At 52.4% G+C, this 24,395-nt stretch overlaps 1 protein-coding gene across 6 annotated transcripts in view; it reads right to left on the bottom strand.

The window, feature by feature from the left end:
* The window catches only part of DLGAP4 (DLG associated protein 4), a 228,625-nt gene that overhangs the window by 84,398 nt on the left and 119,832 nt on the right, over nt 1-24,395 (bottom strand). For 5 of the 6 annotated variants that reach the window (XM_021921088.2, XM_031656729.1, XM_021921087.2 and 2 more), the window contains 5 exons: nt 15,946-17,016; nt 12,319-12,560; nt 8,786-8,900; nt 5,873-5,923; nt 1,665-1,905 (listed from right to left, as the gene is read on the bottom strand). In XM_021921088.2, coding sequence (XP_021776780.1) covers nt 1,665-1,905; nt 5,873-5,923; nt 8,786-8,900; nt 12,319-12,560; nt 15,946-16,944 — 1,648 coding nt within the window. In that variant the 5' untranslated portion in view covers nt 16,945-17,016. The remainder of the gene's footprint in view (nt 1-1,664; nt 1,906-5,872; nt 5,924-8,785; nt 8,901-12,318; nt 12,561-15,945; nt 17,017-24,395) is intronic. The other variant, XM_021921086.2, reaches the window with a different exon arrangement.

The following is a 24,395-nucleotide window of genomic DNA, read 5'->3' as shown; positions in this document are numbered from 1 at the left end:
TACCACTTACCAAGCTCCTACCACAAGCAAGTCCCTGCCTAAACATGTCCTGTGTACAGTATTATTTCATCTCCTTAAGAGCTCCCTGGGGTCTGGCGTATGCCCTCAATTTATACATGGAGAAACTGAGGCTCAGGGAGGAGAACTAGCTTGCCAGAGAAAGCTCAAACCTCTCTCTACTATTGATAAACAATAAATCGTGCTGTTTTCCCTTGGTTTTGATTTTCTATTATTATTATTTTGAGACAAGGTCTTGCTCTGTCTCCTAGACTGAAGTGCAGTGGTGTGAACACAGCTCACTTCACCTTTGATCTCCTGGGCTCAGATGACCCTCCTGCTTCAGCCTCCTGAGTAGCAAGGACCACAGGTATATGCCAACCCGACCAGCTAATTTTTTATTTTTTTACAGTCCGGGTTTCATCATGTTGCCCAGGCTGGTCTCCAACTCCTAGGCTCAAGTGATCTGCCTCAGCCTCCCAAAGCGTTGGGATTATAGGTGTGAGCCACTGCGCCCGGCTAATTTTCAATTATTTCTTTTTATTTTTTTGACCCTCTTAATAATACTTAATAAGGTATCCATGTGCCATGGTGGTTTGCTGCACCTATCAACCTGTCACGTAGGTTTTAAACCCTGCATGCATTAGGTATTTGTCCTAATGCTCTCCCTCCCCTTGTCTCCCACCACCCCCTCCGACAGGCCCTGGTGTGTGATGTTCCCCTCCCTGTGTCCATGCGTTCTCATTGTTTACCTCTGTCTTATGAGTGACAACATGCAATTTTCTATTATTTCATGGCTTGCTCAGTTACACGGGGTCCCTTTTTTCTCTGATCACATATGGGTTATCTTCAGATGATTTAGATCAAGAATCCAGGGCCAGGTGTGGTGGCTCATGCCTATAATCCCAGCACTTTGAGAGGCCACGATGAGCAGATCCCTTGAGGTCAGAAGTTTAAGACCAGCCTGGTCAACATGGTGAAATCCCATCTCTATTAAAAATACAAAAATTAGCCAGGCATGGTGGCACGTGCCTGTAATTCCAACTTGGGAGGCTGAAGAATGAGAATTGCTTGAACCTGGGAGGCAGAGGTTTCAGTTAGCCAAGATCATGCCACTGCACTCCAGCCTGGGTACGGAGTGAGACTCTGTCTCATCAACAACAACAACAACAACAAAACACCCAAGAATCCAGAAGGTATTCCCTGATTGTGTATATGAAAGAAGCCTGTAAACGCATCCCTTTGAGAAGGCTCAGGGCAGACCCCACCCTCATTGCAGGCTTCTCTCCAGGTTCCAACCTCCCCTACAGGTTTGCCTACCTGAACTAATTCCAAGAGGCAGGTCAAGCTTCAGGAAGCCCTGACTACAGCAGGTGGCTGCTCTAAGCCAATGAGCAACCAAGTACCCCACAAGCTCCAGCCCCCTCCAATACCTCCCACACCTCCCAGGGGTGGCATCTGCCTCTGGGACCCCCATTTGAGCTCCAGTGGCCAATTGGCTGGAAGTTCAGCTCCAAGGTCTCCTGCTTTTGCTCCCAACCATCCCCCTGGTGGGGGCCAGCCCGAGACAGATTCCTCCCTGTATCCTCCCAGGCTGGCCCACCAGGCATGGTCCTTAGAGTCCCCTTGAAAAGAAAAAAAACCCTTTCCCACATCACAGTACTCACTCGGAAGCGTGCGACTATTGCTGAGGCTGCCAGTACTGGGCGGTGGGGAGAGGGACTGCAGGGAGACACTGTCTTCCTCCTGCGAGCAGCCTGCCTGGATGGCACGCAGGTAGCTGTGGCTGCGGGAGCGGAAGTAGCTGGGCAGTGGCAAGTCAAGCGTCTCTGCCGCTGTGGACTCTGCTTCACTGCAGGCTGACTCGCAGGCTGCCTCATACTGATCACTCAGCTCTGCCTCCCGTACCTGTCCAGGCAAAGGCAGGCATGAGGGGCTGGCTATCTTGCCCATCATGGGGGGAGAGGTTCTTGGTGGTGGGCTCAGGGCAGGGCTGGACAGTCTGTGGGGTCTGACCTCAGCCCACCCAGCTCCATCTCACTCAGGGTATGTGATGGGCAGTTGGAGCCCTTAAGAAAGAAACAGCCCCACCTCTCTGGGCCTCAATTTTCCCATCTCTATAATGAGGACAAAGTTGGAATATCTCAGGATATTAACTCTGTGATAAAAATCAGGGTCCAAACTGATTAATAGACTTTAAGGGCACATCTGAATTTAGTGTGAAAGAGGTCTATAATCAATTAGCAATGTCTGTCCTGAATGTTGGAATAGGGATGGCAGTAGGTATGCTGGATATTTACCATCTTATGGTCCAATCCCTTTATTTTACAAAGAAAGAAACCAAGGGTCAGTAAGGGGAAGACATTTGCCACAGGTACCCAGTGAGGAAGTGGCAGAACCAACACTCCAAATATGTATTTAAGGAAAATTAATCTCGCCCTGGTATACAGAATGGATGTTGGGAAAGGGGTCTGGAATGGAGGCTGAGGCCAGAGATGAAGCTGAAGCAATTGTCTGGTGGGAGAAGATAAAACTGGAGTGAGGGTAGTTGCAGTGAGGATTGATTAATGATGTCTGCCATGGACAGTATGGAAAACGGTGATGTGTATGCTATTTGCTATCTTGCATCTAATTCAACTTTGTGTAGATGGTTCCTAAGTATTTCTCCAGAAATGACTGTCTAGGACCCTGCAAATCTGCAGCCAAGGGTGTGGGCCTTGAGGGGTCTCACCATGCACATACTCTTTGAGGGTTCTAGAAAGGCTATCTGACCCATGTCTCAGGCCATGTCAACAGGCCATGTTGGTAACTGAAGACCACAGAGGATAAGCTGGGGAGTCAGTTGGCCAAAGATGTGGACATCCTGGGGGTTGGCCTGGGCCAGAGTGGGAGGGGGCACAAGCTGACTGACCATGTGGAGGAAAAGATTGATCTGGGCCTGGGGCCAGCTGTGTCCCACCCAGCTGTGTAACCTCAGGCCATCACTATCTTCTCTGGGTCAGTTTCTCCTCATCTGCATGAAATAGATGCTCATGTTCTCATCTGAGACTGCATCAGGTCAAACAATTAGATGGGTGTTCACCCAATTTGGAGGGTGAATGGAAAGTTCTGAATCTGTGCTTTTTTTTTTTTTTTCTTTTGAGATGGAATCTTGCTCTGTCTCCCAGGCTGGAGTGCAATAGCGTGATCTCGGCTCACTGCAACCTCCACCTCCCGGGTTTAAGAAATTCTTCTGCCTTGGCCTTCTGAGTAGCTGGGACTACAGGTGTGTGCCACCATGCCTGGCTAATTTTTGTATTTTTAGTAATGATGGGGTTTCACCATATTGGCCAGGCTGGTCTCAAACTCCTGACCTCGTGATCTGCCCGCCTTGGCCTCCCAAAGTGCTGGGATTACAGGCATGAGCCACTGCGCCTGGCCAAATCTGTGCATTTCAATATGGCAGCCACGAGCCATGTATGGCTATTTAGGTTTAAATTAATTAAAATTCAGCCTGGGTAACATAGTGGGACCCCAGCTCTACAAAAGAAATTAAAAATATAAAAATTAGCCAGGTGTGGTAGCGTGTACCTCAAGTCCCAGTTACTTGAGCCCAGGAGTTCCAGGCTGCAGTGAACTATAATCATGACACTGCACTCCAGCCTGGGGGACAAAGCAAGATCCTGCCTCTAAAAAAATTTTAAAATGATAATAATGATTGATTAGGCCAGGTGTGGTGGCTCATGCCTGTAATCCCAGCACTTTGGGAGGCCAAGGCGGGTAGATCACTTGAGGTCAGGAGTTCGAGACCAGCCTGGCCAACATGGCGAAACCCCGTCTCTACTACAAATCTCAAAATTGGTCGAGCGTGGTGGCACATGCCTGTGGTGCCAGCTACTTGGGAGGCTGAAGCAGGAGAATCACTGGAACCCTGGAGGGGGAGGTTGCAGTGAGCTGAGATTGGGCAACTGCACTCCAGCCTGGGTGATAAAATGAGACTCCGTCTCAAAAAAAAATTTTTTTTTGATTAAAATTAAATAAAGTTCCATAGTCACAGGAGCCACATTTGACTTGTTCAAGACCACAGGTAAGCCAGACACAGTGGCTCACGCCTGTAATCTCAGCACTTTGCGGGGCTGACGTGGGAGGATCACTTGAGTTCACGAGTTTGAGACCAGCCTGGGCCACATAGCGAGACCCTGTCTCTAATAAAAAATTAGCCAGGGATGGTAGTGCGTGCCTGTAGTCACAGCTACTCAGGATGTTGAGGTGGGACGATCACCTGAGCCTGGGAGGTGGAGGCTGCAGTGAACCATGATCGCACCACTGCACTCAGCGTGGGTGACAGAGTGAGACTGTATCTCAAAAATAAGTAAATAAATAAAGTCACATATAGCTAGTGGCTACCTTATTGGACAGTGTGGATTATAGAACATTTCCATCATTACATAAAGTTCTACTGTATCGTACTGATAAATTAAAATATAGGCCATGTGGCAAACCCAAAATTCACTCAGAAGGAGTGTTAAAGAGATAGGTGTTTCTCCTCCAAAACTGCATCCTGAAGTTATGAAGAGACCCTCGTGACTGCCGGGGGCATGAGGTCTTGCTTTGGGATCACACAGGAACCACATGGCTCTGGAACTAGACTGCCATGGGTCCAACCCTTGGCCCATCATTTCCTCGCAATATGAACGTGGGCAAGTCACTTAATCACTTTGTGTCTCAGTTTCCCCACCTATAAAATGGGGCTATAGTCCCCATTTCACAGGGTTGTGGTAAAGATGAAATGAGAGAATTCATATCACAGGCTTAGGATAGAGTCCAAGAGAGTATGCACCTAGTAACCTCTACCCACGAATACAGGTAACTCCGTGGAGTCTGTCAATGTTGGTTAAGATGCTCTTGAGCCATCAGAGGCGAGACCAGCTGGTCAGTGCTGCTGGTGTGTGTATCACTGAGGATTTACTGTGTAGCAGGCACTGTCCTGGGGGCTTTGTATGTTAATGCATCACATCCTTACCACTCGCCTATTAAAGGTAGATGGGGAAGAGGTGGCTTGGCCCACTGTGGGCTCTTTAAACAACTTCTTGAATCATGTGTTCAGGAGGAATACACAGCTCCTGTGACATGGGGGAGAGGGACACATGGGACAGCCATGGCTGGAATCAGTAGCTGGAGGTCTGGTCCTAGTTTTGCCCCTGTGGGTTGTGTGGCCTTGCACAAGTCCCTTACACCCTCCTGGCTCAAAGTGGGGTTGATCTCAGAGTACCTTTCCTGCCCCTGGTTTTTGGTCTTTGGCCTGGGAGGGAGGAGAGGGACACTTCCATGGGCAGGAAAGGAGTGTCTGGGAGGTGGCGCCCTTAGGGCAGCCAGACAGTGCTGTAAGCAGCATAACCTCGCCAACCTGTGTGAAGCTGGAAAGTCTCCACACTCACTCCAACACCCCAGCATCCTTAAATGTCCTCCTGGGGCTCCAGAAAGGAGAAAAGCCAAGGGATCTGGGGGCTGGGACCTGGAAGCTAATATCACCAGCCCCCAGCCCCTGACCTGTCCAACTTCAACAGTCTCCCTAGGCCTGACCCAGGCTTTGTGGGAGGAGAGAGAAGGGCAGGAGTCCTGGAGTTATTTCTTGCCCCATCCACAGCACCTAGCTCATTCTTCCCCATCTTCAAAAGGAGGAAACTGAGGCACACAGAGGTGAAGCAATAAGGGCAGGGAGTGGAGGGTCAGGACACCAATGTGAGCTTAAACTCCATCCACTGGAAGTGGATTTCCTGGTGATGGCTCTGCTTGTACCCGCCTGGACTGGGTGCTGGGACCAGTCAGAGGGCAGGCCTAAGACCCAGACCTACACTCTGGGATTGGGGTGGAAGAGAAGGGCAAACATACTGACCTGCTGCTCATGGCCAAACAACTGGGGGATCAGGGAGGCCTGTCCAAAAATCTGCAGGAAAGAGAGGGTGAGGGTTATGGGAGGACCAGGGCTGGGGCTGGGGTTGGGGATTCAGGGTCAGTTGCAAGGAAACTTGAAGCTGGCTGGTCTAACCTCCTCCCCAGACTGGCTGGGACCCAGCTGCTAGGAGGTCTCACTTGGCTTCTTCCAGGGATGGGAGGCTCACTCCTTCTGGGGCTGGGCATTACTGAGGACTTATAATCTGCTGTTTAAAAGTCCTTCTTGGCCGGGCGCCGTAGCTCATGCCTGTAATCCCAGCACTCTGGGAGGCCAAGGTGGGCGGATCACCTGAGGTCGGCAGTTCAAGACCAGCCTGACCAATATGGAGAAACCCCATCTCTACTAAAAATACAAAATTAGCCAGGCATGGTAGTACATGCCTGTGGGAGTTACTAGGGAGGCTGAGGCAGGAGAATCACTTGAACCCGGGAGGCAGAGGTTTCGGTGAGCCGAGATCACGCCATTGTACTCCAGCCTGGGCAACAAGAGCGAAACTCCGTCTCAAAATAAATAAATAAACAAATAAACAAACAAATAAAATAAAAGTTCTTCTTTAGGTCTAGCCCCTGTGACCATGTGTCCTCTGTCTGCTGCCTCTCATCTGGCAGGCAGCCCACCTGGAGATACAGATTAGGGATGGAGCCCAGAGCCTGCTCTGCCCCAGCCTAGGATATCTCTGACTTTGGGGCCCAATATGTGGCTTGGGTCACTCAAGCTTCTAGGGGTGAGGCTGTGAGGGGTCAGAGGATCCTGGACTAGGAGAGAACTGGGACTGGGCAGCGGGTGGTAGGTGAGACCTGCTGCTGCCCCCAGCCTGGCTGATTCATAAGCCTTTTTGTGTAGTTAAAGGGCAAAGGTGTCCCGGGTGCCAGGCCCAGGCCTGGGTGGAGATGGGATGTGTAGAGAGACAGACAGACACAGAGAGAGACATGGAGATGGAGACACACTGGAGAGAATCAGAGAAAAATGTGAATGAGGGGAGAGAGAGAAAAAAAAAAACAGACGGAGACAGACACAGACAGGAAGACTGAGATGAGAAAACGGGGTGGGATGGGAGAGACAGGGAGGGACGCCGTCCATTCAGCAAACACCTACTGAGCATCTGCCCTGTGCCAGGCACTGTGCCAGGCACTGGGGACACTGCAGGCAACAAGACAGCAAGGCCCCCGCCCCCAGGAGATCCTAGTTTTAAGAGGGAGACAGACATTAAGTAAATAAGCAAACGATTCTAGTTCCAGGCAGTGTCAGTTAAGCAGGGTAAAGGAATAGCGCCTGGGAGGGCTACTTTAGACAGAGCGATCACAGGCAGCCTCTCTGAGGAGGTGACATTCGAGCAGAGACCTGAAACGCGAGGAGCCAGCTGTGCAAAGATTTGAGAAGAGGAAACAGCAAATGCAGAGGGCCTGGAGCAGAATGATGTGGCATGCTCCTATATAAGGAGCAGAAAGGAGGCCAGCGTGGCTGGAGCAGGGCAAGGGACAGGGTCCAACAGGGAGGCAGGGCCTAGGTCTTACAGGGCTTCACAGGTCCAAGTAAGGACTCTGGCTTTCCCTCTGCGGGAGGTGGGAGACAAGGGAGGGTCTTGAGCAGGGGTGTGGCTTTGACAGCTCCATTTGGCCACTGAGTATGGATTGGAGGACAGCAGTTCAGGTGTGACTTGGTGGAGTCTGGATGAGGGGGGGCAGGGGCAGGGGGTTCCCTGGGCTGGGGCACTCTACCCCTCCCCATGTCTCAGGGGGCTGGGGAAGGAGTTTGGCTAGGCCAGGAATAATGGAGTTGTGAGGGGTCGGGGTCCCAAAACCTTCTAAGCAGTCCTCTAACCCTGGTCCTGGGCCTGCACACAGTGGCCTATTCCTGCTGAGAGGGGGCTGGACTCGCACCTGGCTGCCCTACTGCCTAACTGCTACCACCAGCAGGCGTCTGCCTTCTCGGGGGGCTCATCTCCCCATCCACACAACGCGGGGTACCTTTTGGTCCTGACTGGTTCTCCCTTTGCAAACCCTAAAGTGCTGAGTACATGGCAGGAGCTGAGGTCCAGGTCTGGGTTGGACAGCCCCAGATCCCTGCCCAACTTTGCCTTCTCCTAGCTGCATGACCTCACCTCTCTGAGCCTCAGTTGCCTCACCTATGAAATGGGAATATGGATAACAAGGCCACCTCTGGGGATGGTTAAGGGCTCAAGGAGCTGATGGTTGAGAGGGTGGCATGCAAATTCAACGTGCAGCACAGCGTGCTCCTCACTGACACAGGCAGAGCTGGTTGCGCCTGGGAGCACAACTGCCCACTGAGTAGGTGGGCACAGAGGTCCAGAGTAGAGCAGTCACTTGCTGGAGGCCACACAAGATGCTAATAACAACCAGAAAGGCAGCTACCCTCTGCTGAGCACACCGCCTTCACAATCCCACTTATTCCTCTCAACAGCCCCCAAATAGAAATGCTCACCTTCCTCTGGTAAATCAGGAAACGAGGCTCAGGGAGGGGAGGTGACTATCCTGGGTTCATACTGTCAAGTGACAAAACTGGGACTCGAACCCAGGTCTCCAGTTCCCTATCCTCATGGTTCTGAACCCCATGAGAAGCGACAGGCGCCCTGCTGGCATCCTGTGTTTACAATGGTGGTATGGGCTTCCTCCCTTGGGGTCCTGGGTCAGGCCCCATAACTGTGCTCTCCAGCCACAGGACAGTCGGTGGGGCAGAGACACACACAGGAGGCTTCAGGAATAAGGACCAAACAGAAGCACAGTGTAGACATCTGGGGGCCACTCAGCATGGGGTGGGCCTGGGGGTGTACTCTTCCCAGACGGGAGTCAGTACTCAAACCCCCTGACTCTCCAGCCTGCCTGCCACCCTCACCTGACTGATGCAGCTGGAGTCATTGAGGCTGTCGCTGACAGGGGTGTAGTCCTCTTCCCAGCTTGGACACTTGGAGGGCAGCAGCATGTCCACTGAATCCAGGCGGTCCAGACTCCTGGTGGGGAGTGGGGAGCAGACAGGGCTCAGCCCACCCATTGTTCAACCAGCTTTTGGAGGCCTTGACCATCTGTGATGCACAGGTGGTCCACCCCTGTGATGCCCACTGGAGCCACAGGGTGGCAGCACGAGCTTGCATTTGACTGTTTAAAGCCCAAGGCTGGCCCTGCCCAATTCTGCAGCCCCTTTCCTTCCTCCTTGCAGGTCTGGGACATTTCCAGAGGCCTGACAGAGGTGGGTTAAGTTCTACAGCCTAGGGTTCCGAAAGGGCATCAGCTCTGTGGCGATGTTCAAGTGGCTTCTATCAGGCCCCTAGACTCACCCCTTATCTCCATGACCCCAGTCCTTTAATCTTTCTCACGTCTACCTGACCCTGGGCCTCCCCCAGTCCTCATTCTGGGGATAACATCCAAGCATCCAATAGCTCGGGCCCCTGACACAGAAGGGTTTGGACTGGAATCCAGCTTTCTCTGCTGGGTGACCCTGGGCAAGCCATTACCCCTTACTTAAGTCTCAGTTTCCTCATCTCTAAAATGGGGATGACGCTGCCTGCCTGCTGGGGCTGCAGTGAGGATTCAGTGATGCAGATTAAAGGACATCGGGTCAGGCACAGTGGCCAGCGGGCAAGTGCTAACAGACAGCAGCTCTTACTATTATTGCTACTATTACTACTGTTATTATTATTGCTTCCCTTGAATCTAGGCCTAAGCCCCGGGCTTCCTGCCTCTCTCACCTTACTGCCCACTGGTCACTCATAGATATCCTAGTAGGATCTCAGTACTAGAAGGGATCTTAGAGATCCTACAGCTCAGCCCCTTCACTTAAAGATGGGGAAACTGGGCCGGGCGTGGCTGTAACCCTAGCACTTTGGGAGGCCGAGGCAGGTGGATCACCTGAGGTCAGGAGTTCGAGACCACCTGGACAACATGGTGAAACCCCATCTCTACTAAAATACAAAAATTAGCCAGGCATGATGACGTGCGCCTGTAATCCCAGCTACTCGGGAGGCTGAGGCAGGAGAATTGCTTGAACCCAGGAAGTGGAGGTTGTAGTGAGCCAAGTTTGTGCCATTGCACTCCAGCCTGGGCAACAGAGTAAGACTCTGTCTCCAAAAAAAGAAAAAAAAGATGGGGAAACTGATCAGGTGTGGGGGCTCACACCTATAATCCCAGCACTTTGGGAGGCCAAAGCAGAAGAGTCACTTGAGCCGAGGAGTTCAACACCACTCTGGGCAACATAGTGAGGCCTGGGAAACTGAGGCCCAGAGGGCAAAAGACTGGCCAAGGTCATCCAGTGGCAGAGGGAAAAACGGAAGTCACAGCCGGCCTGGGCAGTGCAGGGGGTGATAAGCAAGGGGAGAGCAATATATACATATATATATATATATATATATTTTTTCGAGACAGTCTCACTCTATCACCCAGGCTGGAGTGCAGTGGCATGATCTCAGCTCCCTGCAACCTCTGCCTCCTGGGTTCAAGTGATTTTCATGCCTCAGCCTCCCTAGTAGCTGGGATTACAGGCGTGAACCACCATGACCTGCTAATTTTTATATTTTTAGTAGAGATGCGGTTTCGCCATGTTGACCAGGCTGGTGTCGAACTCCTGACCTCAAGTGATCTGCCTGCCTTGGCCTCCCAAAGTGCAGGGATTACAAGCGTGAGCCACTGTGCCCAGTCACAAAAACTTCTTTTAAAAAATCAGCTGGGCATGGTGGCCCATGACTGTACTCCCAGCTACTCAGGACGCTGAGGTAGGAGGATCACTTGAGTGCAGGAGGTCGAGGTTGCAGTGAGCCATGATTGCACTATTGCACTCCAACCTGGGCGACATAGCAAGACCCTGTTCCCCACTTCCCCCACAAAAAAGATGGAGAAACTAAGGTTAAGAGAGGGGCAGACCTGGAATTGTCTGGTGGTGTCCTGAATTCCATCCTGGAGGCCATTCTCTGTCTTCTGCCCAGTCAACTAGACTCCTGGCTGCTCCGAGAACACTGCCCTCTTCCTGCCTAGGTACCAGTGTCACCTGACCTGTTCTTTTCCCTCTGTCTCAGTCTTCCCAGGCCACCTCCTCCATGAAGCCTTGGCTCCTGTCTCCCATAGTTGAAGATCTAGGGAGAAGCTTGTTCCCCTAACTCCGCCAAGCCTTACAGCAACACGATGGGGTTTGGCTGGTGAATTCCAGGCAGGCACTGGGACAGGAAAAGCCTGTCTATCACTCTTTGACTTCTGGATTCACCTCCCTCCCCCACCTTGGAGCTCCCCACAGGGATCAGTTACAGGGGCAAAGGTAGAGCGTGCTCTCGCCTTCCCTAGGCAGTGCTGTTACAGGTGATGCACTCACTTAGGGCAGGCTCTCCTAACCTGAAGACCAAGATCCCGTGGGACAGTTCCCCTGTGGGAGTGGAACTTACCTGGGGAAGTGGCTCCTGTAGGAGGGGTTTACCTGGACCTATCACCCAAGAGTGGCTTTCATTATTGGGGTTTACCAAAGGATGCGGCTCACCTGTGGTCAGGGCTGAACTGTGAGTGGGGCTCAAGGGGTGGTTCTCTAATTGGCGGGACTCTTCGAGGTCAATTCATCAGAGTGCAGGGCCAACCTGAGGATCTCATGGAGGGAGCTAACCTGACCGCGGGTTCACTTAGGGGGCCTGGATCATTATAGCAGCGAGTTCACCTGGATCTGAAGCTGAGGGACAGGATTCATCTGTGGGCTGGGATCTCCGGGGGACAACCGAATGGGAGGAAGGCGAGGCTCCCGGGGTGGGGCATACCTATGAGGGGTTCACCTAGGGGAGGAGGCTTGCGGGTGAGCGGGACTTGTACTTACCGAAAGAGGTTTTCCCCGGGAGGGCTTACAAGTGGGCGGGGCTCACCCGAAGGAGCGAGAAAAGCCTCTGGGAGGGGCTTCCACGCGGGCGGGGCTTTTCTTTTTCTTTCTTTCTTCCTTTTTTTTTTTTTTTTGATACGGAGTCTAGCTCAGTCGCCCAGGTTGGAGTGCAGTGACGCGATCTCGGCTCACTGCAACCTCCGCCTCCCGGGTTTAAGCGATTCTCCTACCTCAGTCTCCCAAGTATCTGGGATTACAGGCGCCTGCCGCCAGCCCAGCTAATTTTTGTATTTTTAGTAGAGACGGGGTTTCCCCATGTTGGCCAACTCTTGACCTCAAGTGATCCACCCGCCTCGACCTCCCAAAGTTCTGGGATTACAGGCGTGAGCCAGCGGGCCGGGCGGGCCTTATTTTAATGAGGGGGTTCTCTCAGGGAGCAGGACTCATAAGGGGGCGGGGCTCAAAGGGGGCGGGGCTACCACGCGGGCGGGGCTTATTTTAATGGGAGAGTCCTCCCAGGGATCAGGACTCGTAGTGGGCGGGGTTTGCCTGTGGGCGGGACCCTAGGGGTGGAGCTGCGCGCCTACCTGCGGGGGTTGCTCTGCTCTCCCAGCGACTGCTGCGTGGCCCTCAGATAGCTCTGGCGCCGCGCCGCGGTCTTGGGTGAGGGCTTGGGGCTGCCGCCGGACTCGTCGCTGTCCTCGTCGCCCATGGCCTTGATGTAGCTGCCGCTGCGCATGCGCCGGCACGGGATGGGGCCCTCGGCCGCGGCATCCGTCTCGCGTGGGGACAGCAGCGTCGTGCTCCACTCGCCGCCGCCGCCGGGTACCTGGGGATGGGGCACAGGACTCAGTGGGGCCACCGCAGAAAATGAGCAGATGGCGAGAACCTCCATCTCTGGGACCTGAATCTCCCTCATTCCCTGCAGAGTTCGGGCTCACGTGCTGGGTTTCCCGCTTTTGAAACCAAGGGGCAGCAGAGCAGAGCCCTGGGCTGGGAGGAATACCCGGGTTCCAGAGTCTCTCCAGCCTCGGATTTCTCCATGGATCCCAGGCTGGGTTTGCCCCAGAAGCAATGCCCTAGGCCCTGTGGTCACGGTGGCCTCCACTGCAGCCATCTCTGCTTGGCCCCACAGTCACTTCACTCTGGCTGTCTCAGGGGATGCTTATGATCCCACTGCACAGATGAGAACACCAGGCCTGAGGGACGCAAGGCACTTGCAGAAAGAGGCCCTAGACCTGGATCCAGAACCTGAGCCTAGAATGGGGAATCAGAGGACCCTGGCACATCAGCATGGAGGGGGGATGGGGTCCCAGAGTCAATGGATATTCTCTGTCCCAAGGTGGGAAAACTGAGGTACAGAGAGCAGAGTGCTTCCCCGGTTCAGGTAGCCACATGGTGAGCTGGAAAAAGGGCTGTTTTCCCATCTGAACTTCAGGGAATCCGTCCACGGAATGGGGCTGTGATAGGGCAGGTGAGGTCACGGCTGTGAGGGCAGCCCTGGTCCCCCAGTCCCCAGTGGTTATGGTAGCAGTAACCAACTGAGGGGACCTCCCCTGTCCTTCTGAGGCCAGGCTCTGCTGGCTGCCCCAGGGCAGTGCACACAGGCTACATTCCTGGCCATTTCATTTACACTGTTACGGAAACAGAGTGGACGGTCACTGTGTAATGAAAAATGCACACATCTCAGCACTCACACACAGCCTGTGCACAGAGTGAACATGCCTCATCCTATACACATATCTCAATATGTACAGAACAAGCATACGCCCCATGCCCCTCAGTGACTACCCCCAGTGTACCACACACCTCACCAAGGACACACACCAGCAGCCACTTCGTCACGGCAACCCCTCCACAAGTATGCAACATATACACAGAGCACACTCACCTTCCCACTACCCTCCCTCTGGACATTTGCACCAGTAACTACTGCACTGTGGACACACAACGTGTATCCACCTTGCATTGTTCCCGCCTCCACATGCACACAGCGTACACCTCACCAGGCTACACATGTCACCAAAGATGTCCAAGCCCACATACTGAGTGTACACGGCATGCCCACTCTCTATCACATACACATACGCACACTGCCCAAGGGCCATGCCCACACAGGTATGGCACCCTTCTCCATGCCCTCCATGCCAGAGGCTCACTTTCCACAAAGGAAAGGTAACGTCTAGGACTCCCACTCCTGCCCCACCCAGCCTTCCCATAAACCCTCAGCAGACTGCCCAGCCTAGGACCAGTGCATTCTGCCTACAAGCCACTTGCTAGTCCAGCCCCACTATCCCCAGTGTCCCTTGGGAACGTGGCCTTGTATATCACTGCTCAGAAACTGTTGCTAAGCCACCCACTCACCTCCTGTCACCCAAGCAGGTAGCACAGACTCCAGGGCCCACAGGGCCACCCTCTCATGGTGTTTCTGCGGCATTGTTACATGATCAGACCCAACCATACCATTTTGAGAGGAAGCCCGGTCACACATCGCCCTCCCTAATGCTTCTAAACCAAGGAAGCAGTTTCAGAACCACAAGAGCCCTAAATATATCAAATACTGCCTAGATTTCAGTTTCCTCCTATTGAAAAAGAAAATGTCTCACTGTTTCTGGTATTTCATACAAGATGATAAGAAGTCAGGGCTTTGTTAGACCCCAAAGATCATCTCGTTCAAAATGCATCTCATGGCTGGGCGTGGTGACTCACGTCTGTAATCCCAGCACTTTGGGAGGCTGAGGCAGGTCCTCACCTGAGGTCAGGAATTCGAGACTAGCCTGGCCAACATGATGAAACCTCATCTCCACTAAAAATACAAAAATTGGCCAGGCGTGGTGGCTCGCACCTATAATCCCAGCTACTCGGGAGGCTGAGGAAGGAGAATCACTGGAACTCGGGAGGCGGAGGTTGCAGTGAGCCAGGATCGCGCCATTGTACTCCAGACTGGGTGGTAAGTTTGAAACTCCATCTCGGGGAAAAAAAAAAAAAAAAAAAGCCTGGGCGCAGTGGCTCAGTCCTGTAATCCCTGCACTTTGGGAGTCTGAGGCAGACTGGAGGTTAGGAGTTCAAAACCAGCCTGGCCAACATGATGAAATCCCGTTTCTATTAAACATACAAAAAATTAACGAGGCATGGTGGTAGGTGCCTGTAATCCCAGCTACTTGGGAGGCTGAGGCAGGAGAATTGCTTGAACCCGGGAGGCAGAGATTGCAGTGAGCTGAGATGGCGCCACTGCATTCCAGCCTGGGCAACAAAAATGAAACTGTCTAAAAAAACACAAAAGACTCATTAGAGTTCCCAAGGGCTGGCCAGGCCTGCACTTGCATTCCCCCTGAGATGAGGCGCTCACTACCTACAGAAGCGCCTCCTTCCACCTAAAATCTGCTTTCTGTAATTTCCACCCACAGCCTGGTTTTGCCCTGGGGAGCCATTCAGTTCACAGCCCCTTGCTCTACCTGCCTTGAGAGCCACTTGGAAATGTGCAGCCACAGTGATGTCTCAGCCTTCTGCCACTTTCAAGCCATGTGGCCTTGGTGCACAGCAAGTGCCTGAATCAGTGTGAGCATTTGAAAGAAGGCGGCTATTCCCCCAAGCTGGGTTAGGACCCCCTGGGTCCCTGCAGTTCTCGGTACTGATCCCCATGACACTCTGCTGACACTGACATGACCGTTCATGTCTTTCCCAGTATCCTAATCTTTGGGACTGTGTCTTCTTTATTTCTGATTCTGTTCATTTAACTGTCCATCTGTCCATCTACCCCTCCCTCACTTACATTTCCTGAGCACTTCCTGCATGCCAGACCCCGTCCTGGGCCTTGGGGACACATGGCTGCATCAGATGTGATCCCTGTCCTCAAACAGCTATCAGTCTGATAGGGATGGCAGGCAGAGGCTGGCAATTAGAAGGCCATGCAATTGGTTCTGTGAGGGGGTTGGGATGGCACAACTTCCAGATTTGTCTTCTAAAGGGCAGGAACATATTTTAGTCCCTGCTCAGGGCTGGGCTCAGAAAGGCCCTAATTAATCTCTTTTGAGAGCATGACCAGTGGAAGGACTCCCTGATTAGCAGGTACCACTGGGCCACCCATTTTATAGTTGAGCCACAGAGGCCCAGAATGAAGTGACTTGCCAAGTGAATCTGTGGTACAGCTAGGCCTCAAAACTGGTGTCGTTCCCAGAGCCCTCACCCCACCCCTGACCCTGGCAGAGACCCACCTGCAGGTAATGGTAGGCTAGACCCTGGTGGCAGGATTTGGACTTGAGCAGGCTCTTATCCAAGGTGGCCGAGGTCTTCTGGCAGACCTCGTGGGCGTGGCTGAGTGTCAGAGTGGACCAGGAGCCTCGTTTGACGTAGTTGGTGTCAGTGCCCACCCCAAGGCTGGGGCAGGTGGCTGGGGGTGCGGGCGGGGGTGGTGGGGCGGTCAGCTCGGTAGTGTTGTTCTTGGTGGCTTTGAGCATGTGCCCACTGATGGTGTTGTAGGCGTGCATGAAGTAGCGTGGCTGGCTGCGTTCTGCCTGGCGGCCTAGTGTCATCAGCCCGGAGGCTGGGCCACTGCTGCGGAAGGCGCCGGCCTCGCCGTCCAAGTTGTCATCGGAGCTCCACCAGCCTGAGATGTTGGAGCGGCTGCGCCGTTTGGGCTCCCCAGCCTTGGCCCGCTCCTTGCTTTTGGCCCTCCGGCCCTTGCCGTCCTCCATGCCACCCTTCTTGCTGCCATTGCCACCGACCTTGCCCGCTGTGCCCTCCAGTGAGGGTGCCTTGGTGAAGAAAAGCCGCTGGACTGAGTGGACCAGGTGGCGGATGCGGCCAGGGCTCTCACCACGGGCCTTGGCCTCACCACGGGGGAACTGGAGGGTGCTGAAGCCATCACGATGGATGGGCAGCTGCTTCTCAAACTGGTCCAGGAGGTTGGCGGGCAGCCGGTTGATCTTGGTGGCCTGAGCATGGCTGGGGAAGGGGCTCTCCTCTGGCACCTCGAAGTGGGAGTTGTAGTGGATGCGGGGAAAGGTGCTGCTGGGCGGGGGCAGCTGGTTGTTGAGGGGAAAGAGGCCATCCCCCGGCAGGGTGTTCTGCCCAGGGAAGCGGGCCTCGCGGGCGAAGGCCTCCGTGGGCGACAGCAGGTAGGGGTTGCGGTCGGTCCCTGCAAACAGGGGCTCGTGGGGTGGGTCTAGGCTGTCGGAGAGGTGGCGGGGGCGGCTGTCACCGAGGCCTTTCATGATCCCGGGCCGAGGGCAGGGGCCGTCACCCTAGCAGGGCGCCCGGGTCGCCTCTCCCGGGCGGCAGCTATCCTGGGGAGAGAAGACAGAAAGCGGTCAGCTGGTCAGCTGGATTTGGGGGAGGGGTGCCAGGAAGGTCAGATCCAGATCGCCAGGCTGGGAGGATCTCTGAAGCCAGTCCTCCATGTTGTGGGCCTGAAGACAGGAGTACACACTGAGGCCCACGTACTCTGTGTGTAAATAAAAGTTACAACTCAAGCTACCGACTATCAGACAAACACAACATCTTCCATTCTTCTAGCTTGAGGACTGTATCTTCAAAACAACCTGGAAAGCCAGGCTCCGACTCAGAGTTCTGGGTCTCCTCTGAATTCCATGATGGAATATGAGTGGTGGGCTGCCCATCCTCCACTCTCTTTCCGTTTCTGACTCTGTCCCTCACCCCGAGGGGCCACATGGATGCAAATACCCCAGCCCACATCTCCTAGCTCTGTCCACAGGCCCCCAAACAGTCATCCTGGAACCCCAGGATGGTCCCTGTGGCAGGGTCCACCTCCCATGGGAGGACCCTGTGCTGGCCCTGGAGGCAGGCTTGGGTCATTTTAGCAGGGAATCCCAGGGTGCCCAGTATCCAGGGTGGTCTATGGGGGAATACAGTCTGCTGGTGGGCATGTCCCCAGGACTCCTGAACTCTCCTTGCCTTATGGGGAAAAACACGGGCTTTTAGAGGTCCAGAGAGGATTTTCTTTTTTTTTTTTTAGAGACAGAGTCACTCTGTTACCCAGGCTGGAGTGTAGTAGTGCGATCTCGGCTCACTGCAACCTCCGTCTCCCAGGTTCAAGTGATTCTCCTGCCTCAGCCTGCCCAGTAGCTGGGATTACAGGCGCACACCACCATGCATGGCTAATTTTTGTATTTTTAGTAGAGACAGGGCTTCACCATGTTGGCCAGGCTGGTCTCGAACTCCTGACCTCAAGTGATCTGCCCGCCTTGGCCTCCCAAAGTGCTAAGATTACAGGCATGAGCCACCGTGACTGGCTTTTTTTTTTTTTTTTTCCGCGATAAGGTCACGGCTCACTGCAGCCTTGGCCACCTGGGATCAAGCGATCCTCCAGCCTTGGTCTCCCAAAGTGCTGGGGTTATACCTGAGGGCCACTGTGCCTGGCTAGAGAGGCCTTCCAAAAAGCAGGACCCAGGGCAAGGCCCATCTATTCCAGGTATGAGGGCAGTACCGTCCAACTGTTTAACAGAGGAATTCCTGCCGGGCGCGGTGGCTCACGCCTGTAATCCCAGCACTTTGGGAGGCCGAGGCGGGCGGATCACAAGGTCAGGAGATCGAGACCACGGTGAAACCCCGTCTCTACTAAAAATACAAAAAAATTAGCCGGGCGCGGTTGTGGGCGCCTGTAGTCCCAGCTACTCGGGAGGCTGAGCCAGGAGAATGGCGGGAACCTGGGAGGCGGAGCTTGCAGTGAGCCGAGATCGCGCCACCGCACTCCAGCCTGGGCGACAGAGCGAGACTCCGTCTCAAAAAAAAAAAAAAAAAAAAAAAAACAGAGGAATTCGTATGTCAAATGTAAGCCCTCTGCAAAAACCTGCTCTGCCCTTCACCCAATGTCTACCAAGTGTGACTGCTGGGCAGGTGCTGAGGGCTTCAGACACCAAAGAGGCCAACAAGCCCATAGGCCCATCATTTCCAATTGAGATGAAGCAATGATAGCCTAGAATAGAGCTCTCAGAGTCAATAACGGGGGCACATCCTCAGGACAAGGCAAGGGCTCACAAGAGGGTGGCACTTAGGTGCAGTTGCTGTGCCTCAGTTTCCCCTGCTGTAAAATGGGGCCATCCTGGAACTACTAGTCCAAAACTTAGGTAAGTCCCTTCCCTTTTCTGGGCCTGGGCCTCAGTCTTCCTGTCTGCCATGGAGCAGAAAGGTTGGCGAGGTTTCTAAGCCCCCCGGCCCCGACCGGCCCTGTACGTGGGAGTCCCAAGACTTGGTCTGGCCTGAGCCTGGTGTGCTGAGGATTGGCAAAGAGTCAGTGTGGCTGAAGCAGAGCAAGTGAGGACAAGGGTTGTAGAGGGAGGGCTCTCGGAGGGGCTGGGTCAGGTCATAGCACAAAAGCTCTGGCTGACATCAAGCATGGAGGGCAGAATAATGGTCCCCAAATATGCCCACAACCCTGTCAAAAGGAACTTGGCAGGTGTGGTTATTTTGCAAATGTGATTAAGAATCTTGAGACGGTGAGACTATCATGAATTATCTGGATGGGCACAAGCTAATCACACGGTTCCTATAAGAAACAGGCATGGGCTGGGCATGGTGGCTCACACCTGTAATCTCAGCACTTTCAGAGGCCAAGGTAGGTGGATCACTTGAGATTGGGAGTTTGAGACCACCCTGGCCAACACAGTGAAACCCCGTCTCTATTAAAAATACAAAAACTTAGCTGGGTGTGGTGGCATGTGCTTGTAATGCCAGCTACTTGGGAGGCTGAGGCTGCTGGAGAATCACTTGAATCCAGCAGGCAGAGTTTGCAGTGAGCTGAGGTCGTGCCACTGCACTCCAGCCTGGGTGACAGAATGAGACTCTGTCTCAAAAAAAAAAAAAAAAAAAAAAAAGAAAAGAAAAGAAACAGGCATGGGCCAGGCATGGTGGCTCACACCTTTACGTAATCCCAGCACTTTTGGAGGCCAAGGCGAGGCAGATCACTTGAGGTCAGCAGTTTGAGACCAGCCTGGCCAACATAGTGAAACCTCGTTTCTACTAAAAATACAAAAATTACTGGGTGTGGTGGCGTGCGCCTGTAATCCCAGCTACTTAGGAGGCTGAGACAGGAAAATCACTTGAACCTGGAGGTGGAGGTTGCAGTGAGCCAAGATTGTGTCATTGCACTCCATCCTGGGCAACAGAGTGAGACTCTGTCTCAAAAATAAATACATAAATAAATAAACAGGCAGGAAGGTCAGAGTCAGAGGAGATGCGCTGACAGAAGCAGAGATCAGAGTGATGTGGAGACATGAGCCAAAGAATGCAGGCAGGCTTCAGAAGCCGGCAGAGGTGGCTGGGCACGGTGGCTTACACCTGTAATCCCAGCATTTTGGGAGGCCAAGGCAGGAGGATTGCTTGAGGCCAGGAGTTTGAGACCAGCCTGGGCAACAAAGTGAGACTGTGTCTCAAAAAAAGTGATGGATTCTCCCCTAGAGCTTTCAGAGAGAATGCAGCTCTGCAATCCGTTTTAGACTGTGACCACTAGAACATCCTATGATTCAAAGTGCACCAGTCTGGGAATCAGACAGCACAAAGTCGCACAGAACCAGGCCTGGAACCCAGGTCTTCTTGACTCTTAATGCAGGCCCCACCCAGCCCACTGGCCCTGCTGAACTGGAGGATGTGCAAAGAAAGGGGACAATGTGGGGGCTGGATCCAGCAGCTGAGGGGCAGAGGGTGAGGAGGATGGGACAGTACCAGGCGCGGCCTCAGCAAAGAGTGGATGTCCATCTGGCCTGGCATGGCCCAGTCTCCACCAGCTTCTCCAGCCTTGTCCCCATCTCTTGCTGTCTACCTGCTAGCCAAGCTCACACCCTTCAGGACTTCTTCATAGCTCTCACTGCTCTGGGAAACTCTCATGTGTTTACTTGTTTTCTTGTTTCTTGTCCATCTTCCCCTAGATCTGTGCTGTCCAATATGGTAGCCACTGGGCCACAGAGCACTTGACATGCAGCTAGTGCAACTGGGAAACTGAATTTTTAGTATTTTAAAAAGTTTAGGCCAGGCACGGTGGCTCACGCCTGTAATCCTAGCACTTTGGGAGGCCGAGGCGGGCGGATCACAAGGTCAAGAGATCGAGACCATCCTGGCCAACATGGTGAAACCCCTTCTCTACTAAAAATACAAAAAAATTAGCTGGGCATGGTGGTGGGCGCCTGTAGTCCCAGCTACTCGGGAGGCTGAGGCAGGAGAATGGCAGAGGTTGCAGTGTGCCGAGATCGCACCACTGCAAATCCAGCCTGGCGACAGAGCAAGACTCTGTCTCAAAAAAAAAAAGCATTTAATTAATTTAAATAGCACATGTGGCAAGTGACTGCCAGGTTGACAGTACAGTCCTAGAGGTTCAACCCTCCCCTTGGAAGATGCCTCCCTCCCTCATCCCTGCTAAAGCTGGGTTCAGCACATTCTCTTATTCTAATACCTTTTCCATCTTTTTGAGTTGTAAGTTTAGTTCATTTGTTTTCTGATCTCCTTATACTCTAATAAATGTGTCACAGAAAAGTTATATATTTTCCTGAGTACCTATTAGCTGCATATCATGGATTTTATTTTTCCAATTTTTTCCCTTATTTTTATTTTTTAATTTACTTTATTATATTTTTTGAGATGGAGTCTCGCTCTGTCGCCCAGGCTGGGTGCAGTGGCGCGATCTTGGCTCACTGCAAGCTCTGCTTCCTAGGTTCACGCCATTCTCCTGCCTCAGCCTCCCGAGTAGCTGGGATTACAGGCACCCGCCACCATGCCCAGCTAATTTTTTGTATTTTTAGTAGAGACGGGGTTTCACCGTCTTAGCCAGGATGGTCTCAATCTCCTGACCTCGTGATCCACCCGCCTTGGCCTCCCAAAGTGTTGAGATTACAGGCGTGAGCCACCGCGCCTGGCCTTATTTTTATTTTTTGACACAGTGTCTTGCTCTTGTCGCCCAGGCTGGAGTGCAATGGGGCGGTCTCAGCTCACTGCAACCTCTGCCTCCTGGGTTCCAGTGATTCTCGTGCCTCAGCCTTCCTAGTAGCTGGGATTACAGGTATGCAACACCACGCCCCGCTAATTTTTGTATTTGTAGTAGCAACAGGTTTTCACCATGTTGACCAGGCTGGTCTCGAACTCCTGACTTCCTGTGATCCACCCACCTTGGCCTCCCAAAATGCTGGGATAACAGGTGTAAGCCACCGTGCCCATCCTTTTGTCCTTTTTTCTTTTTTTTGAGACAGAGTCTCGCTGTATTGCCCAGGCTGGAGTGCAGTGGCGCGATCTTGGCTCACTGCAAGCTCTGCCTCCTGGGTTCATGCCATTCTCCTGCCTCAGCCTCCCAAGTAGCTGGGACTACAGGCACCCGCCACCACGCCTGGCTAATTTTTTTTACTTTTAGTAGAGACAGGGTTTCACCATGTTAGCCAGGATGGTCTTGATCTCCTGACCTCGTGATCTGCCTGCCTCGGCTTCCCAAAGTGGTGGGATTACAGGCGTGAGCCACTGCTCCTGGCCCTTTTGTCCTTTTTTAAAAAAAATTGAGGAGAAATTAATGAAACATAAAATTAGTCATTTTAAAGTGTACAATTTAGTGACATTTAGTAAATTCACAATGCTGTGTAATCACTACCTCCATCTAGTTCTGAAATATTTCCTTTCTTTTCTCCTTTCCTTTCTCCTTTCCTTTCCTTTCCTTTCCTCTCTCTCTCTTCTTTCTTTTGATGGAGTCTCACTCTGTCACCCAGGTTGGAGTGCAACGGCGTGGTCTCAGTTCACTGCAACCTCTGCCTCCTGGGTTCAACCAATTCTCCTGCCTCAGCCTCCCGAGTAGCTGGGACTACAGGTTCATGCCACCACATCCAGCTAATTTTTGTACTTTTTAGTAGAGATGGGGTTTCAGTATGTTGGCCAGGCTGGTCTCTAACTCCTGACTTTGTGATCCACCCGTCTCGGCCTCCCAAAGTGTTGGGATTACAGGCATGAGCCACTGCACCCAGTCTCTTTCTTTCGAGACAGGGTCTCGTTCTGTTGCCCAGGCTGGAGTGCAGTGGTGTGATCATGGCTTACCACAGCTTTGACCTCCTGGGCTCAAGTGTCCTCCCACCTCAGCTTCTTGAGTAGCTGAGACAACAGGTACATGCCCAGCTAATTAGAAAAAACTTTTTTTTTTTTTTGGTACAGACAGGAGTCTCACTATGTTGCCCAGGCTGGTCTGGGCTCAAGCAATGCTCCTGCCTCAGCCTCCCACAGTGTTGGGATTACAGGTGTGAGCCACCATGCCCAGCCCTGAAACATTTTCATAACCCCAAAAGCAAACCCCATCCTCAATAAGCAGTCATTCCCTATTTTCCGCTCTTCCCAGCTTCTGACAACCACAGTCCATAGATACCATCTGTATCTATAAATTTTCCTATTTCCCATAGGTTTTACTTTTATTGTAGTAAAATACATGTAACATAAAATTTGTCATTTGAACCATCTTTAAGTGTGCAATTCAGTGGCATTATGGACACTCACAATGTTGTGTAACCATCACCACTATCTATTTCCAAAACCTTTCCATCACCCCAAACAGAAACTCTGTACCCATTAAGCAAAAACTTCTTTTCTCCTCCTTCTCCTAGCCCCTGGTAATTTCTTTTATTTTATTTTCTTTATTTTTTTTGAGACAGAGTCTCAGAGTCTCACTCTGTCACCCAGGCTGGAGTGTGGTGGTGCTCTTGGCTCACTGCAACCTCTGCCTCCTGGGTTCAAGCGATTGTCATGCCTCAGCCTCCCAAGTAGCTGGGATTAGAAGCACATGCCACCATACCCAGCTAATTTTTGTATTTTTAGTAGAAAATGCGTTTCACCATGTTGGCCAGGCTGGTCTCAAACTCTTGGCTTCAAGTGAAATGCCTGCCTTGGCCTCCCAAAGTGCTGGGATTACAGGCATGAGCCCCATGCCTGGCGGCCCCTGGTAATATATAACCTACTTTCTGTCTCTCTGAATTTGCCTATGCTAAATATTCCCAATATGTGGAATCATATAACATTTGTCATTTTGTGCCTGACCTATTTCATGTAGCATAATGTTTGTTTTCTAAGTTCACCCATGTTGTAGCATGTGTCAGAACTTCATTCCGTTTTATGGCTGGACACTTCGGTTATTTCTACCTTTTGGCTATTGTGAATAATATTGCTACAAACAATGGCATCCAAGTATCTGTTTCAGTCTCTGTTTTCAATTCTTTTCAATTCTTTTGGGTTAATATCCAAGTGGAATTGCTGGATCACATAGTAATTCTATGTTTAACTTTTTTTTTTTTTTTTTTTGAGATGGAGTCTTGCTCTTGTCGCTCAGGCTGGAGTGCGAAGGCACGATTTTGGCTCACTGCAACCTCCGCCTCCTGGGTTCAAGCCATTCTTCTGCCTCAGCAACCTGAGTAGCTGGGATTATAGGTGCCCATCACTGCACCCGGCTATTTTTTGTATTTTTAGTAGAGACGGGGTTTCGCCATTTGGCCAGGCTATTCTTGAACGCCTGACCTCGTCATCCACCCGCCTCGGCCTCCCAAAGTGCTGGGATTACAGGCGTGAGCCACTGTGCCCGGCCTCTATGTTTAACTTTTTGCGGAACCACCAAACTGTTTTCCATAGCAGCTGCACCATGTGACGTTCCCACCAGCGACGTACAGGGGTTCCAATTTTCCCAGATCTTGCCAGAACTTAT

Source organism: Papio anubis, chromosome 16 (assembly GCF_008728515.1).
Source record: "Papio anubis isolate 15944 chromosome 16, Panubis1.0, whole genome shotgun sequence".
Taxonomy (NCBI): Eukaryota; Metazoa; Chordata; class Mammalia; order Primates; family Cercopithecidae; genus Papio; species Papio anubis.
This window is presented reverse-complemented; position numbering and strand designations above follow the sequence as displayed.